Below are 17,809 nucleotides of genomic sequence, written 5' to 3' on the forward strand. Positions count from 1 at the left end.
CAATCTCAAGGATAGTATGACGCAGGATCTGATCACATTGGAAAACTGGTCCTCGACATGGCAGCTGGGCTTCAACGCTAAGAAGTGTAAGGTCATGCATCTTGGCAGCAGAAATCCATGCAGAACATACACCTTGAATGGAGAAGCACTAGCTAGGACTTCAGAAGAACGGGACTTGGGAGTAATCATCAGTGCAGACATGAAGGCTGCCAAACAAGTAGAGAAGGCCTCATCCAAGGCAAGGCAAATGATGGGATGTATCAAGAGAAGCTTCGTCAGCCGCAAACCTGAAGTCATAATGCCACTTTACAGAACCATGGTGAGACCTCATCTGGAATACTGTGTGCAATTCTGGAGGCCACATTACCGTAAAGATGTGCTTCGAGCCGAGTCGGTCCAGCGGATGGCCACTAGAATGGTCTCCGGACTCAAGGGTCTCTCATACGAAGAAAGACTGGGCAAATTGCAGCTCTATACTCTAGAGGAGCGCAGGGAAAGGGGTGACATGATTGAGACATTTAAATACGTCACAGGTCGTGTCGAGGTGGAAAACGACATATTCGTTCCCAAGGGACCCTCGGTCACAAGGGGGCACCCACTTAAACTCAGAGGAGGGAAATTTAGTGGTGACACCAGGAAGTACTTCTTCACAGAAAGGGTGGTGGATCATTGGAACAAACTTCCGGTGCAGGTGATCAAGGCCACCAGCGTGCTCGACTTTAAGAATTGATGGGACATCCACGTGGGATCCCTGCGAGGGTCGAGCTAGGGAACTAAGTCATCAGCACTCAAACTTAATGGGGTGGGTCAGTAGAGTGGGCAGACTTGATGGGCTGTAGCCCTTTTCTGCCGTCATTTTTCTATGTTTCTATGAGATGTTCAAGTATCTCACGGGTCGCATCGAGGTGGAAGAAGATATCTTCTTTTTCAAGGGTCCCACGGCAACAAGGGGGCATCCGTGTAAAATCAGGGGTGGGAAACTGCACGGTGACACCAGGAAATTCTTTTTCACTGAAAGGGTGGTTGATCGCTGGAATAGTCTTCCACTTCAGGTCATTGAGGCTAGCAGTGTGCCTGATTTTAAGGTCAAATGGGATAGACACGTGGGATCTATTAACAGAGTTAGGTAGGGGAGAGTCATTGGAGTGGGCAGACTAGATGGGCCGTGGCCCTTATCTGCCGTCTATTTCTATGTTTTTATTTTTCTATAGTTACTGGGGTGACATCGTTGAAAACCCCCAAATATAAATGATAATTAACATTTTCTCTGCGTATAGCAGGGGTGTCCAACCTGCGGCCCGAGGGCCACATGTGGCCCCGTGAAGTATTTTGTGCAGCCCCGGTCGAGAGTGATGCAGTGTTTTCCTCTGCTGCCCCCAGGTGTTTACCATCTTGCCGGCTCCCTCCTCTGTCTTGCTGCAGCATTTGCGCATTTGTGCGGCCTCAGAAACATTTTTTTCGGCCGATGCGGCCCAGGGAAGCCAAAAGGTTGGACACCCCTGGCGTATAGGGTGCTTTGTGATTTTTTAAATTTTATGGTTACCATTATGAAATAATAAGATATTGTGTGTACATGAAAAATGAATGGAAGAAATTGGGGGCGGGGCTAGGGTGGGATTGGGGGTGGGGCTAGGACGAGATTGGGGTGGGGCTAGGGTGGGATTGGGGGGCAAGACTGAATATTAATAGATGTACCGTTTAGATGAAAAAAATAAATGGTCAAGTTAGGCATTAATCAAATACCTACTATAGTCACAGTTGCACTCACTGAAAAAATTAAATTTTTGTGTGAAAATCTCAGACCCTAAACCCGTGACTGGTGATATCACCAAACTGGGGTTCATTGGCGGACCATCATCGTTTTTCACTGTCCCCTTACCATCCAACTTGAAATTACTATATAGATACAGATTGAAAAAACTTATCTGTCAATCGGATGGTTAGATCCCAATAATGATCCTCAGCGGTGAATAAATTATCTGGTGCTTGTAGTGAACTAAAAATAACTGCTGTTACTCCTCCATATTATGTCCATGTCCCCCCAACTCGAGTTTCGAGAAAGGTCTTCTTCAGGGAAGGACTCTGTTACTAGCTCCCCATACAAACATGGGGCCGAAATCTGGAAAGGAATGCTTCAATCTGTATCTATATAGTAATTTCAAGTTGGATGGTAAGGGGACAGTGAAAAACGATGATGGTCCCCCACTGAACCCCAGTTTGGTGATATCACCAGTCACGGGTTGAGGGTCTGAGATTTTCACACAAAAATTTAATTTTTTCAGTGAGTGCAACTGTGACTATAGTAGGTATTTGTTTGATTATATTATCACAGTTTATTAAGCAATTTATCTCTCCATATAAAAGTGATGATTGACAAGTTAGGCATTAGCCATATCTTGACCATCATATTTTGAGCACACACTGGGACCATCATATACTGAAATTTTTACTGTCTGCAAAGGTTAATTCACACTGAACACATCTGGGGGTAATTTTTAAAAAATATTTTTCAATTGCCATGTGGTTGCGTAAACTACCGACTGGCGTAAATCTGTTCGCCTTGTCAAGATACTTTGTCAATATGCATATCTGGGTCTGGGTAAAGTGCAGATGGAGTTTGCAAGTAGATGGCTTGATTACAAAATATGGTGATCAACTTGTGTACTTGTGAGCTTTAGGCATGAACATTTGCACCTACTCTCAAGTGGGTACAAACATCCACGACTGCATTGAAGGCATGATTTCTGCCAGCTACACTCGTATTTTACGAAAACATACAGGCACCTATGTGTTTTAATAAAAGGGCTCCTAGTGTAGGCACCTACTTGGTCTCTTTTAATCTAAGCGCTCTGTTATAGAATTACCCTCTAGCCCCTTGATTCTAAAAAAACAAATTGATGTGTAGCACTCATATTTACATGCGCTGTTATAGAACAAGGTATTTGTGCATTCAGATTAATAGACAGTAATAATTGGCTGTTAATTGAACTTAACAGCCAGTTATTGGCTATAATTGAAGTTCATTGGTGCTAATTGGCACCAGTTTGCAATTGCCGCATGCAGCTGCCTTAGGCCTAGATTCACTAACAATAGTGGCTCGATCGTCGTTGGCCGACTCTCTGGCCAATAGCGATTGATTCACTATTAAGTTTGCATGCAAATGATTTGCACGGAGGTGCCAGTCATATGCACGCAAACCCACCGACTCAATCACTCAGTGAGCGATTGAGACACGCACAGAGCCCTAACAGCAGTGACAGGGAAAGTAGCCTCGGGTTGTTGTTTTTTTTTATTGTTTTATGGTGCAGATATTTTGTGTGTATTACACACGCAAAATATCTAACCAATAAAAAAAAAAAAGCCTCCTGACAGCACCCCCTCTGACAAAATGTCCCCCCCCCCCGAGAAAGTGCCCCTTCCTCCCCGAACCCAAAAAAATGGCAGGAGGGATGCCCACTCCCTCCTGCCACCTGACCCTCCCCCCGATGCTCCCCCCTCCCCCACTAATATAGCAGGAGGGATGCCCATTCCCTCCTGCCACCTGACCCTCCCCCCGATGCTCCCCCCCTCCCCCGCCAATATGGCAGGAGGGATGCCCATTCCCTCCTGCCACCTGACCCTCCCTTGATGTCCCCCCCCACAGGGGGGGCATTGACATGGGCGAGGCTTGGGCATGCCTATAATATGTGCACCTAAGTTACAGGATAGTTGCATTTATAAGTGCTTTTTGCACATTTAGGTACCTGCGTTTACATCCAGCCTTTGAGCTGGCTTAAGTGGGAGGAGGGGCCTTACAAGGCCAAATATAAATGCAAATTTAGGCGCTGTTCTATAACTAAGGGTATAAACATGCTTCTCATTATAGAAGATCCGCTGATCGTGTATTTTTATTTACCCCTAGGAGTCTATTTATGACACAATTATCCTTCCAAAATCAGGCAGCAAACTCTGGCTGTGCCCTGACCTGCTCCTAGGGTCATTACACCATAGAGTCACATTTCGACCGCTGATATCAGCTCCCAGGCACAGGGAATGCAACCCAACTGGCATGAATCCACTAACAATATTTACAGGATCCAGGTCCGTTTGGGATGGGGACAGCACAGGTCAGAAGCAGGCCTCTTCTGACTGACCATAAGTGTAATAATAACAAATAAAGGAGCCTGGTATCAGCAGTGGGGTGAACACATAAAGTCATAAAGACCATTTACGTATAATTTCAGCTGTGATATGCATTTAAATCTGAACACTGAACTACATATATCCATATAAAGTTATCCCAGCTATTGTTGCACTCAAGAGTAGAGCATGCCAGGGTTGATATTATGCATGGTTTGGGTGAGCAGGAGAGGCTTCTGCCTGTTTCCACCATATTGAATAGGCTCTCCACCGATATTCAGCAGCAATTAACTGGACAGTGCTGTTGAATATCACCTCTGACCACCTGGCATAATCTGGGCAAAGACCCAGAAGATATGTTAAAACTTTTTTCCTATGTTGTACCCACTTTTCTGTAACTACATTTTATTTATTTATTTATTTCGATTTTTATCCCGTCCTCCCGGTAGCTCAGAACGGTTTACAAGTAAACATTCACAATGGAGTGAATTGGACAAACAAGATTATACAGTAGATTTAAATACTTGGACATACGAGATTGTGCAGCAGTGTAAATATAGGGACTATACAGCAAATTAAGAACAGTAGTTTAAATATAAGTAGTTTAGTTTAGATACAAGTTATTTGAGTATAGGCTGAGAGTGGACTATAAAGAAATTTAGGCAGAAGATTAGAATGGAGAAAGAAGGGTAGAGGTGGGGTTTAAAGGGTTGGGTGTAGACTGAGGGGACTTTTAGTTGAAGAGGAGGGTCTTTACCATTTTCCGGAATGTCATTAGTGAGTTCTGTAGTCTGAGTTGAGGGGGGAGTTGGTTCCAGAGTTGGGGAATGAAGTGGCTGTAGGAGCATTTGCGGGCGGTTTCTGAGAGGAGGGACTTTCTGGGGGGAATGCATAGGCGTATCTCTGTTTCTGAGCGGAGGGTGCAGGTGGGGATGTAGATGGGTAGCTTGGATTTTATGTAGGAGGGGCTGGTGGCATAAATTCTTTTGTGTGCTATTGCCAGGGCCTTGAATGCACAGCATTGCCTAATTACCGTATTTTCACGCATATAACGCGCGTGTTATACATGATTTTACAAACCGAGTATAACCATGCGCGTTATATGCGTGAGCGCGTTGTACAAATTTTTTTTACATAGTTCCCCCCCCCGACGTCCGATTCATCAAGACTGCTCGCACCCCCACCCCGAAGGACCGCTCGCACCCCCACCTCGAAGGACCGCTTGCACCCCCCCCCCCCCCCGCATGGAGAAGCTGCCTACCGTTGTTTCCCGATGCCAGTGAGCCCTGCTGCTTCCTCTGCCGGCGGTCCCGCCCCTCCTCTGAGCCCTGCGCTGCGCTGCTTCCTCTGCCGGCGGACCCGCCCTTTCTCTGACTTCAGACAAGGGGCAGGACCGCGGCAGAGAAAGCAGCGCAGGGCTCAGAGAAGGGGCGGGACCGCCGGCAGAGGAAGCAACAGGGCTCACTGGCATCGGGAAACAACGGTAGGCAGCTTCTCCGTGCGGGGGGGGGATGCGAGCGGTCTTTCGGGGTGGGGGTGCGAGCGGTCCTTCGGGGTGATGAATCGGACGTCGGGGGGGAAACAATGTAAAAAAAAAATTTGTACAACGCGCATGCTTACAGGGCTGGGAGCAGGACAGGGCGGCGAAAGGAGAGTCGGGATGAGAGGAGACTCGGGGCAGGGCTGGAAAGGAGAGTCGGGACCAGAGGAGACTCGGGGCAGGGCTGGAAAGGAGAGTCGGGACGAGAGGAGACTCGGGGCAGGGCTGGAAAGGAGAATCGGGACCAGAGGAGACTCGGGGCAGGGCTGGAAAGGAGAGTCGGGACCAGAGGAGACTCGGGGCAGGGCTGGAAAGGAGAGTCGGGACCAGAGGAGATTCGGTGCAGAGGGCAGGGAAGCGAGAGGCGAGTCGGGGCGGCAAGCAGTATGCGTGCGCGCTATATAAAAATTTGTTTACATATATTTAGGTTTCCCGAACGCTAAACCCATGTGCGTGTTTTACACGGGTGCGCGGCATATGCGTGAAAATACGATATATACCGCATTTTGCAGTATATAAATAAATACTTATGTTATGTTATATGTGGGCACCAGTGATATTCAGTGCCAGCATTCACACACCTAAGTGGGCAGGTGGGTTTCACATTAAGAACTAGAGCTATACCGATTAGCATAATTTACTATTTAGCCAAAAAATATTATTTGGCTGAATACATATAATGGGCATTGAGCTTTAACATAACAAATAATAAAAGAAGCAATGTGAAATCAGAGGTTAACTGTTTATTTTAGTCGGGTTTAGCACAGTACAGCCCTGGACTATTCATATTCAAATTTAAATCACTATTCGGCCAAATACAAAATAATGTATAATAATAATTGAATTGAATATGAATATTCGGTACAGCCCTATTAAAAACAATCCTATCTTTGTCCAGTTAGGTATGCGAGTACTGGCGCTGAACACTGGCCAGCACCTGGAAAACTTCCAGGTCTACCAATTATCTGGATATTCAATGCCTGTGCCCAGACATGACCCAGCACTGAACATCTGAGTCTAATTTAGTTAGCAGCGGCCAGTTTTTAAAGAAATGCACACCACCGCCAGCTGAATACTGACTCGACAGTTTTTATGGAAACCAGCTGAATTTCACTGCTCTCCGTTTAACTTCTGGCCACTTCTCCCGATCATTTTGTCAGGTGACATGGAGACGACAATCCACCTTGTCTTTCTCTCTTAAACTGAAACCAGATTCCATATGAGAAGGAAAAACAAATCAAACTCAGGTTTTTTTCAAGACTTCTTTTCAGGATCCCTACAGCTGGAGGGACGGAGTTTCTCATGTTTTTCTATCCTCTCCAAGGCAGCAGATCCAACAGTACAATCTTAGAACAAGAAAGGAACCGGAGAGTGCCAGCGACAATCCGATCTCGCTTCCGACGAGCCGCTACCTCTCGGTCTGAGCGGGTCTGGCCAGATGGAGTCATCCCATACGTGATCAGTGGAAATTTTAGCGGTGAGTAGTGAATAATTTTGTGCAAGAGGTACAGAGGATGGGGCATGAAATTCATCAAATAAAATCTTAATTTCTAATCAAAATATTATTTACAATCCACTTAAGTACCAATCAGTTATATCAGTCACAGTAATACTGCACAGCAAAACTAGCCCAAAGAAACCGGCACAAGATCTCAGAAATTCCAGCTTCTGATAGTTACCATTCATGACACTGATTGAAAACAGCTGTACTAAAAATGCACTCATGCACTATGGTGCATTAATGATAATAAGAGCTGGATTTCTTTTCACAAATGTATGCTGTGCTGCCACCCACAGGTAGGTGAAACCATCCTGACACTGTAGGTAAAGATCTGTTTTACAGAAGGTCATAAGAAAAGCCTTACTGGGTCAGACCAATGGTCCATGAAGCCCAGTAGCCCGTTCTCATGGTGGCCAGTCCAGGTCACTAGTACCTGGCCAAAACCCAAGGAGTAGCAATATTCCATGTTACTGATACAGGGCAAGCAGTGGCTTCCCCCATGTCTTTCTCAATAACAAACTATGGACTTTTCCTCCAGGAACTTGTCCAAACCTTTCTTAAAATCAGGTCCAGACATGAAGGGTAATCTTGTGTGAAGGAGGTGTGCAAAGGGCTTCCTGGGCATTCCCACCCATTTCTGAAGGGTTCTTAAGTTGTTCATCACAAGAAACTAGAACAGAAGTGTTGAGATTATAAGATTACCCTTTCCTGCAATATAACTCCTGTTGACATGGCCAAAGCCTTGATGTGCCAAAACAATTCTGGCCTACAACATTACCAAACATTATACCATGGTCCATTTAAATCCACAAAAGGCCAGCCAGTAATTTCTGAAATTTTCAGTGACATGAATGAACACAGTCAAAAGAGTTGGAGCAAAGTCCATGTTAGGTTTTGTTTTGTTTTTTTATCTTGCACCAAATTTCAAAAAGTAAATGTGTTTGTGTACTTTTCCTTTAAAACTTTCTATAGGTGTAAAGTACCTACAGAGTTCTGCGTCTGGTTTTTTGTGTGTGTGGGTAGGCTTTCTACAGAAAATAACCCATTTAGGCTTGGAAATGCAATCTACTGTATATGCTCAGACAATAACATATAGATTGCATTTCCAAAACACGGGCCAAGAACAGCTCTCCTAAATGTGGCTGAAAGCAACCATGTTGTGGAACACCAAAGCAGCGCAGCATTCAGCACAGTACTTTATGTACATAAACCGTGATATAGCCCCATCTCAGTAGATGGCTTTGAACATTGTCTTTTGAGCGTGTGACTTGTCTTTCCACTCCCTGTGCAGGATCTGATTAGGCCGCAGCGTTCCAGTTGCACCGTGACTCATTCTCCTGGAGAATATCCTTATTACATTCAGTTCATCTCACCTCTTTCCAGGTAGCCAGAGGGCAATCTTCCGACAAGCCATGAGACACTGGGAGAAGCATACCTGCGTCACTTTCCTAGAGCGCACTGACGAAGACAGTTATATTGTGTTTACATACAGGCCATGTGGGTAAGTGAGAGCGCTGATCAAAAAAGCTCTTGTTGCACTGCTGGGTGGAGCCGACACCCGCCTGCTTCCTACAGTGGCTGATGAAGATGAAGAAGATTGCTGCTTTTGAGCTACGCACCTACCATTCAGCACTATCTAGTAATAAACGCATTGATGCCTCTTTGTGGAAGACCTTCCAACTGGCGGCTGTACCCACTGCCAGAGATAACTTTGTTTTGTTTGGACCTCTAGGGTTCGATGCTGTCTGTCTGCTCTCAATCCTGTATGGTTGGTGTGAGTCTGATTGGGGTGTGTCTGGAGCTTAACTGGTGTGGTCTGTTGGATGATGGCTGTTGGACTGGCTGTGGGTGCGAGTGGGGACTGGGGCATTTAATTCCTAAAAGGTTATTGCAGCCTTGACTAGCTATCCTGGGGGGTGCCATCTAGACCGGTGGTTCCCAACCCTGTCCTGGAGGACCACCAGGCCATTCGGGTTTTCAGGCTAGCCCTAATGAATATACATGAGAGAGATTTGCATACGATGGAAGTGACAGGCATGCAAATCTGCTCCATGCATATTCATTAGGGCTAGCCTGAAAACCCGAATGGCCTGGTGGTCCTCCAGGACAGGGTTGGGAGCCACCGGTCTAGATGGCACCCCCCAGGATAGCTAGTCAAGGTTGGGAACCTCTGGTCTAGACCACCAGTTTTTTGATCCACACCCTTGGAGGATATACTTACCCAGCTATACCTTGTGATGCTGCTCCCTTTCCTCTTGGGGCTTAACACTTGATGGAGGGTTTTTCTCTCAGCCCTCTGCTGGTTGTCTCTGTATTGCCCTTCCGGGCTTATTTGCATTGTGTTAGTTTTCATTGTTGCTGGTTCCTTTATACTATGCTTCTGTTTTCTTGTTATGGTTTTGGCTGCTTTATCAATAAATATTGATAAAGCAACTAAAACCATAACAAGAAAACAGAAGCATAGTATAAAGGAACCAGCAACAATGAAAACTAACACAATGCAAATAAGCCCGGAAGGGCAATACAGAGACAGCATCACAAAGTGTAGCTGGGTAAGTATATCCTCCAAGGGTGTGGATCAAAAAACTGCCCTGTGAGAATGGAGACAAGACCTTTTACCGCCTCGTCTTACTCCTGTGGTAAAAAAAATTGCGCCCGTGTCAGACTTGGCATCTTCTCCTCAGCTCCTCTTGCACCTATTTTACCTTCAGGAGCCAGCCATGCCACGATGAAGTAAGAAGGAACCTAAAACCAAAGCCTGATACCAATGTGATTTGAAGAATAAAATTACCAGACAACAAAAAGAAAAAAAAAATAATTTATTTTATATTTTGTGATTAGAATATTTCAGATTTGAAATATGTATCCTGCTAGAGCTGGTATTAAACATAACTGGGGACCACAAAGTCCAGGCTGTGCTTCTTTAGCTTCCAGCTAGCTTAGGGCTCTCTCTCTGACAAAGGGTAGTTGCCCTAGTTGTACTCCCCTAACATTATTCTTGCCATGCGTGACTAAAGTATTCTATTAGCTTGATTTTTCTATGTAGCATTCTGTAGTAATTTGGTTTGTTCAGTTTTCACAATAGAGAAGGGGATATTTGTGAAAGGGAGGGGAGATGGGTTTTTTTGAACCTTGCTCTGTTTTATTTGTGTTTATAAAATGACAATTGTCAGAGGAGAAGCTTCCGCCCACACACACGGCATCAGTTTATTTTCTAAAGCGCCGCGAAGGTAAGGGAGAGGGAGGGAGATAGATTTGGCCGGAGGAAGGGAGGGAAGGGGCCGCTCGATCGGTGACCGCGCGCCTTCCCTCCCTTAAGTTTCTTTACGCCGCGAAGGTAAGGGGGAGTGAGGGAGATTCTCGGGCCGCTGAAGGGCGGTGAGGTGGCGAGAGGGAAGGGTGGATGCTGCGGGGACGGCGGGGATGGGGACGGGGCGGTGAAGGGGATAGTGGGTTCGGGGATGGGGCGGTGAAGAGGATGGCGGGGACGGGGCGGTGACGGGGCAGTGACGGGGACAGATTTTTTTTTTCCCCATGTCATTTTCTAATTCACGCTCTCATCACCTGTTGCCTGGACTAAGCCATCTCTCTACCCTTCAATCTGCTCAGAATTCTGCTGCATGCCTGATATTATACCAGTGTCATTAAGTTCACATTACCCCTTTTGTCAAATCACTTCACTGGCTCCCTCTCCATTTCCACATACAGTTCAAACTCTTCTTATTGACCTACGAGTGTATTCACTCTGCAGCTCCTTATTATTTCTCCTCTCTTATCTCTCCCTAAACTCTGTCCCAAGAACTTCGTTCATCGGGTAAGTCTCTCTTGTATGTATCCTTCTCCTCTACTGCCAACTAGTGCTGCCCGATTCAGGGAAAAAAATTTCAATTTGGTTCTGCCTATTGAATCGAGTTTTCAATTCGATTCGATTTTCCTGCCCAATTGGGTGTTTCTTCCCAAACATCCTGGTGGGTTTATTTTATAGCCTCTTCACCCACTCCACCCCCCTTTGCCTTCTCCTAACCACACTGGCGCTGTGGTGTAAACAAAATAAACAAACAAAAAATACTTTTTCTCTCTCTGTTAAATCCTAGCTCACGTTCGTGGTCTAATACTAGCTCTGGCAGGATACAAATTTCAAATCTGACACATTGTAATCACAAAATAGAAAATAAAATTATTTTTTCTACCTTTTGTTGTCTGGTCATTGTTCAAATCATGTTGGTCCCAGGCTTTGCGACAAACATCTTCTGATAACTCGCATGCCAGGGTCTCCTGCCCATTTGTCGTTTTCTTCTTTCTCCGTGGTAACCATCCATCTTCCATCTCTGTCCTCCCCCTTCCATTTCCCTTCCCTCCCCCGGAGGTCTGGCATCTTTCCTTTCTGTTGTCTCTATTCCCGTAGCTTCAGCGATGGACCCCACCATCCCCAGATCTACCATCTCTCCTTTTCTCAACTACCCTTTCATCCAGCATCTCTCCCTCCTTCCCCACCACCCTAGGTTCCACCAGCTCTCCCTTTCTCTTCCCAACTACCCTTCTATCCAGTATCTCTACCCCCCCCCCCCTTACACCATCCCTGGGCCCTGGGTGTCACATATGCTAGGTACGCCACTGCTGAAAGCTCACTGTTTTGAAGCTGCATTTGTCCTATACATTGTCATAAACATCATCCATAAAATAACATACTCATACCAGTTGGTTTTCTCCCTTACATAATTTCATCCCCCAGCTTACCTTCCAGGGAAAGAAACTGAAACAAATTCCTGTAACACTAGAAAATTAAATAATAACATAACATTCTGCTTATAAACCACAGGACTTTGAAATTGTATGGGGTTTACAAAAGAGAAAGTTGTTACAATTGAATAGAATAACTTAGTTTCCTATATACTTGGTAAACAAATATGTTTTCAAATATCTCCTGTAATCTAAATAAGTGCTGGAAATCATGATTAAGAAATTTAATTCTTTGTCCCAGGATGATGCCTGATAGGATAAGAGCCCTTGGTGGAATTTTTAAAATTTATATCCTTTTACTGATGGAAAAATGAAAGTGGCATATGAATGTCTAGTATGTTTACTAGTTGTAAGTGAGAATGAATTCCTAAGGTAACTAAGGGTAAGACCAAATAGGGTTTTATAGCAAAAAAAAAACAAAACCCGAAGTTAAACTTAATCCGAGCCTCCACTGGCAACCAGTGCAATTCACGAAAGAAGGCAGTGACATGGTCAGACTTCTTTCGCTTGAAAATTAGTCTTACCACTGCATTTTGGACAATGCACAATCTCTGCATGTTTTTCATTGTTCCTGCCAAGTAAACAATATTGCAGTAATCCAATTGTCTCAGGATCAGGGACTGAACCAAGAGTCTGAATGAAGTGACATCAAAGTATGCTCTGATTGAGCGGAGCTTCCCTAAAATGTGAAAACCCTTCCTTACCAGAGCATCCACCTGATTCTTCATGGTCAGATTCTGGTCCAAGATTACACCTAAGATCTTAATGGTTGAGTTAATTGGATATGTCATGTTGTTTATAGTCAGAGATATTTCGGTGTAATCATAGGATGGGGAACAATGTTCTGTTATGGATTAGGAATTGGTTATTGGACAGAAACCAGAGGGTAGGGTTAAATGGCTATTTTTCTCAATGGAGGAGGGGAAATAGTGGACTGCACTGGAATCTGTGCTATTTAACATGCTTATAAATGATCTGGTAGTTGGAACGACAAGTGAGGTGATTAAATTTTCAGGTGAAACTAAACTGTTCACAGTTGTTAAAAAGTATGCAGACTGTGAAAAATTGCAGAAGACCTTAGGAAATTGGAAGACTGGACATCTAAATGGCAGATGAAATTTACCCCCTCTTCTACGAAACCGCGCTAGCGTTTTTTAGCACAGAGAGTCGCGCTGAATGGCTCGTGCAGCTCCTGACGCTCATAGGAACTCTATGAGCGTCGGGAGCAGTGCGGGCCATCCAGCGTGGCTCCCTGCACTAAAAACCGCTAGTGCGGTTTTGTAGAAGAGGGGGTTAATGTGATCAATTTCAAAGTGATGGATATTGGGAAGAATAATCCAAATCAATAGTTACCAGATGCTGGGGTCTATCTTAGTGGTCAGCTTCCATGAAGAAGATCTAGGAGTAATCGTAGACAATAGGTTGAAATCTTATGTTCAATGAACAGCGGAAGCCAAAAAAGCAAATAGGATGGTAGGAATTATTAGAAAAGGGATGGCAAATAAGACTAAGAATATTATAAAGCCTCTATATCGCTCCATGGTGCAACCTCATCTTGAGTATTGTGTTCAATTCTGGTCACTTGATATAGCTTTCAGTCCTTAACCCTACTCCTCTGCTCTCCAACCCAGCTAGCTGGTTAACTGTTCCCCTTAACTGAATCCATGACATCCTGTTTGTCTTTGGGAAGCAGAGCTGAGATTGTGATGTCATAATGCCTCATTCCACCAATAAGAGCCAACCTCATCAATGATATCACAACGGCTTGATTGTTCTGTACTCCCCTATGCCCTCCAATCCAGCCAGCAGATTAACCGTTCCCCTTAACTGTATCCATGACATCTTGTTTGTCTGTCTTGCCTGTTTAGATTGTAAGCTCTTTCAAGCAGGGACTGTTTTCTTACTCTTTGTGACTCTGTACAGCGCTGCGTGCGTCTGTTAGCACTATAGAAATAATTAATAGTAGTAGTAGTAATTAGAAAAGGTTCAAAGAACAACGACCAAGATGATAAAGGGGATGGAACTCCTCGCTTACAAATATGAGGAAAGACTGAAGAGGTTAGGGCTCTTCAGCTTGGAAAGGAGACAGCTGAGGGGAGATATGATTGAAGTCTACAAAATCCTGAGTGGTGTAGAATGGGTACAAGTGAATTGAATTTTTACTCCATCAAAAATTACAAAGACACTCAATGAAGTTATAGGGAAATTCTTGTAAAACCAATATGAGGAAATATTTTTTCACACAAAGAATAGTTAAGCTCTGGAACTTATTGCCAGAGGACAGCAGTTACCATATATACTTGAATATAAACAGATTTGGGGGCCCCCCCCAAATGGCCCCAAAATGGGAGTTTTGGTTTATATTCAATTCTACCAGATAGTCGGCACTTTTGTCCTTCCTTTCTAATAACAGGTGATGTTTTCCTGCACTCCCACCACTCCCGATTACTGACGCTGCTCTTCAGCTGTCCTTCCCCAATGACCAGCACTGCTCTCCTAAACACACCCACACCCACACACCCCTCTCAATGACCTGTACTGCTGCACTCCACCCCTTACACCCCTCAGCTGCATTCTCCTTACCACTCCAGTGCTCAGAAAGCTGACATTGTTGTCTCCGCTGGGCTGGTGCAGGACCTTGAGCATCTGCACTTGCTCAAGGCCTGCCAGCTCTTATCCTCTCCAAGATTCCTGGAGAGGGCGGAAGCCAGCAGGCCTTGAGTTTGCACAGATGCTCAAGGCCCTGCATTGGCCCAGCACAAAGAATGATGTCAACTTTCTGGAGCGCTGGAGCAGTAAGGAGAATGTGGCAGCAGTGGGAAGGGGGAGGGTTCGGGCAACATGTCTGTTTCATGGCAGCTACCTATGAGAGATGCTGATCTGAGTCCTTTTCAACCTGTCCCGTGGACTGCACTTCTGTTTTACCGGTATGTCCCCCTACTCTGCCTGGTGATGCTGTGACTCATGGAAACTGGGCTGGGCAGTTCAAGCTTAATTTGCATTTTCTTTGGGTGAGTGATTAATCATTTGGATCCCATTGTTTACATCTCAGGACTTAAAATTGACTCATGATACAGGCATTGTACGGCTCATGTTTGCGGATTTTAGGCAAACTAGAAGAGTCCAGTATTCAAAGGCAAGGAAGTAACTCTCCAAATGAAGATCAGACTTGTCCACGCACTCATTTTCTCAGTGGTCAATTACGGTTGTAAAAGTTGGACACTATAGAATCAAGACAGAAAGAAGATTGACTCATTTGAGCTTTGATGCTAGAGAAGGATTTTATGCATGCTGTGGACTGCCAGAAGAACAAATCGATTCTGGAAGAGATCAAACCAGCTAGGTCACTCAAAGCCCAAATGATGAAGTTACGACTGTCTTATTTCGGTCACACCATCAGAAGAAAAAGATCATTGGAGAAGGATATCATGTTGGGCAAGATCGAAGGAACAAGGCAAAGAGGGCAACCTGCAACCAGATGGCTGGACACATTGAAAACAGCCAGGGGGATGATGCTGGAGGACATTACCGGACAAGCACAAAACCAATTTATTTTTAGATCTGTAATTCATCAAGTTGCTAGGACTCGAACACGAGTCAATAGCACCTAACTAACTAATTTGATGAGTCTATTTCCTTGAGGCCCTTTGTGCTGTTTTTTGTGCGTGTGTGTTTTGGTCTTATTGTAGTTCAACCCTCTTCATGTGTTTTGTTTCAAAGTAACATTGACATTTTGAATTATTGCTCCACTATGCAAGACACAAACTTGCTGCATGACAAGAATCTAAAATGGTGCCAGCTTTGGGTCTGCTGGGACCTTTTTGAGAAGCAGCACTGGAGCGACAGGAGTTACTAGAGATGGGGTAAGGCAAAGGGTGAGGGAGTCTAGTGGGGGGTTTGACTGGGTGACCAAAAGCCTGAGGGTTTTTTTTCTCCATTAAACAGCAGGGATGATACAAGAATGTTGGTTGCCTTGGAAGGCCTGTGATTACATTACATTACATTACAGATTTCTATTCCGCCATTACCTTTCGGTTCAAAGCGGATTACAAAAAGAGTTATAGAAGAAGGGTTACAACGTTAGATCAGAGAAGGTTTCCAAGAGAGGGAAAAGTAGGATCTGGGGTTAGGGAGGGGATGGTAAGAGGGGGGTTAAGCTTTATCATGGTATTAAGCTTTATTAAGGGATTTCTTGAAGAGTATAGTTTTTATTTCCTTTCTGAACATCTTGTAGTCTGGGGTTGTTGTCAATAGGTTGGAGACTTGGTTGTGATGGCTGGGATTGAAGCTTGGGCTGGCAGGCTAGGGCTAGTGCTGACAGACTTAAGCATGGCTGGTGCTGTCAGGCTAGAATAGACCAGGACAGGACACCTCAGGGAAGGTAAGATTATTGGTGCCAGGAGGTGAGAGAGAAAGTAGAGAAGTCATTACTGTACATGGATATAAACCTTCAGTTTATATTTGAATCAACCTTTTTCCACCTCTTTTTGGGGGATAAAAGGTTACCTTGGTTTATATTCAGATCAGTTTATATTTGAGTATTTATGATAAGGTAGATGAATTTAAACAAGGTACTGGAGGAACAATTCAGAGTCTGCTATTGAGACAAGCAAGTTGAAGAGTGGTAAATCATCTTGACTGGATGGTATACATCCCACAGTTCTGATAGAATTGAATTATCTTTAAAATCCAGCTTGGTACCAGAAGATTAGAGTGTAGCTAATGTAATGCTAGTTTTTAAAAAGGGTTCCAGAGGTGATCAGGGAAATTATAGACTGGTGAGTCTGACATCGGTGCCGGGCAAAATGGAAGAAACTATTATACATATACAGAGGCATGGATTAATGAGACAAAGCCAACATGGATTTAGCCAAAGGAAAGCTTGCCTCACCAATCTACTACATGTTTTCAAAGGGGTAAATAAACATGTGGATAAAGGTGAGTTGTCGATATTGTGAATTTGAATTTTCAAAAAGTGTACCTCATGATAGACTTCTGAGGAAATTAGAAAGTCATGGGATAGAAGGTAATGTCCTAATATCAATTCAAAACTGGTTGAAAGAAAGAACATAAGAACATAAGAAGTTGCCTCTGCATAGGTCCATCATGCCCAGCAGTTCGCTCCCGCGGCAGCCCATCAGGTCCATGACCTGTAAGGTGATCCTTTGCCTAAAACCCTTCAATCCCCTTTATCCCTCTGTCTATACCCTTACATAATCCTATCTATACCTCTATCTGTATCCCCTCAATCCCTGCATCCATCGGGAATCTATCCAATCCTTCTTTGAAATCCCGTAATGTATTCTGTCCTATCACAGCCTCCGGAAGCGCATTCCATCACCCTCTGAGTGAAAAATAATTTCCTAGCATTGGTTCTAAACCTGTCCCCTTTCAATTAGAACCAATGCTAGGATTAAATGGTCAGTATATTGTCAATGGAGAAGGTAAATAGTGGGGTTACCCTGGTGTCTGTTCTGGGACTGCTGCTTTTATATATATATATATATATATATATATATATATATATATATATATCAATGGGAATAACTAGTGAGATAATTAATACTCAAACATACATATGCATACTATTCATCTATAACCTTATTGTTTTCCACAAATATTTTAACAGATAGCCATATTTTATCAAATTTTGCTTTTTTACCTCTCTTTTCCATAACAACTGATTCATATTTCCCAATCAAACAAACAGAATTCCACCAAAACTGAAACGATAATGACGTTGAAGTCTTCCATACTCTTAAAAATGATTGCATAGCCACTGATATCAAAATAGCCAATAATCTCTTATAACTTTTCCTTATATCAAAAGAGTCATCAAAGATATTAAAAATAGCTCCAGCATACGTTGAAGGTATATTAACAGATAGCAATATTTGAACATGACTCCA

The 17,809-nt window shown here is 44.1% G+C and overlaps 1 protein-coding gene across 1 annotated transcript in view; it reads left to right on the top strand.

The window, feature by feature from the left end:
- BMP1 (bone morphogenetic protein 1) overlaps nt 1-17,809 on the top strand; it is a 207,406-nt gene that overhangs the window by 68,815 nt on the left and 120,782 nt on the right. The window contains exons 3-4 of the mRNA XM_033949201.1: nt 6,984-7,136; nt 8,544-8,661. Coding sequence (XP_033805092.1) covers nt 6,984-7,136; nt 8,544-8,661 — 271 coding nt within the window. The remainder of the gene's footprint in view (nt 1-6,983; nt 7,137-8,543; nt 8,662-17,809) is intronic.

Source organism: Geotrypetes seraphini, chromosome 6 (assembly GCF_902459505.1).
Source record: "Geotrypetes seraphini chromosome 6, aGeoSer1.1, whole genome shotgun sequence".
NCBI lineage: Eukaryota > Metazoa > Chordata > Amphibia > Gymnophiona > Dermophiidae > Geotrypetes > Geotrypetes seraphini.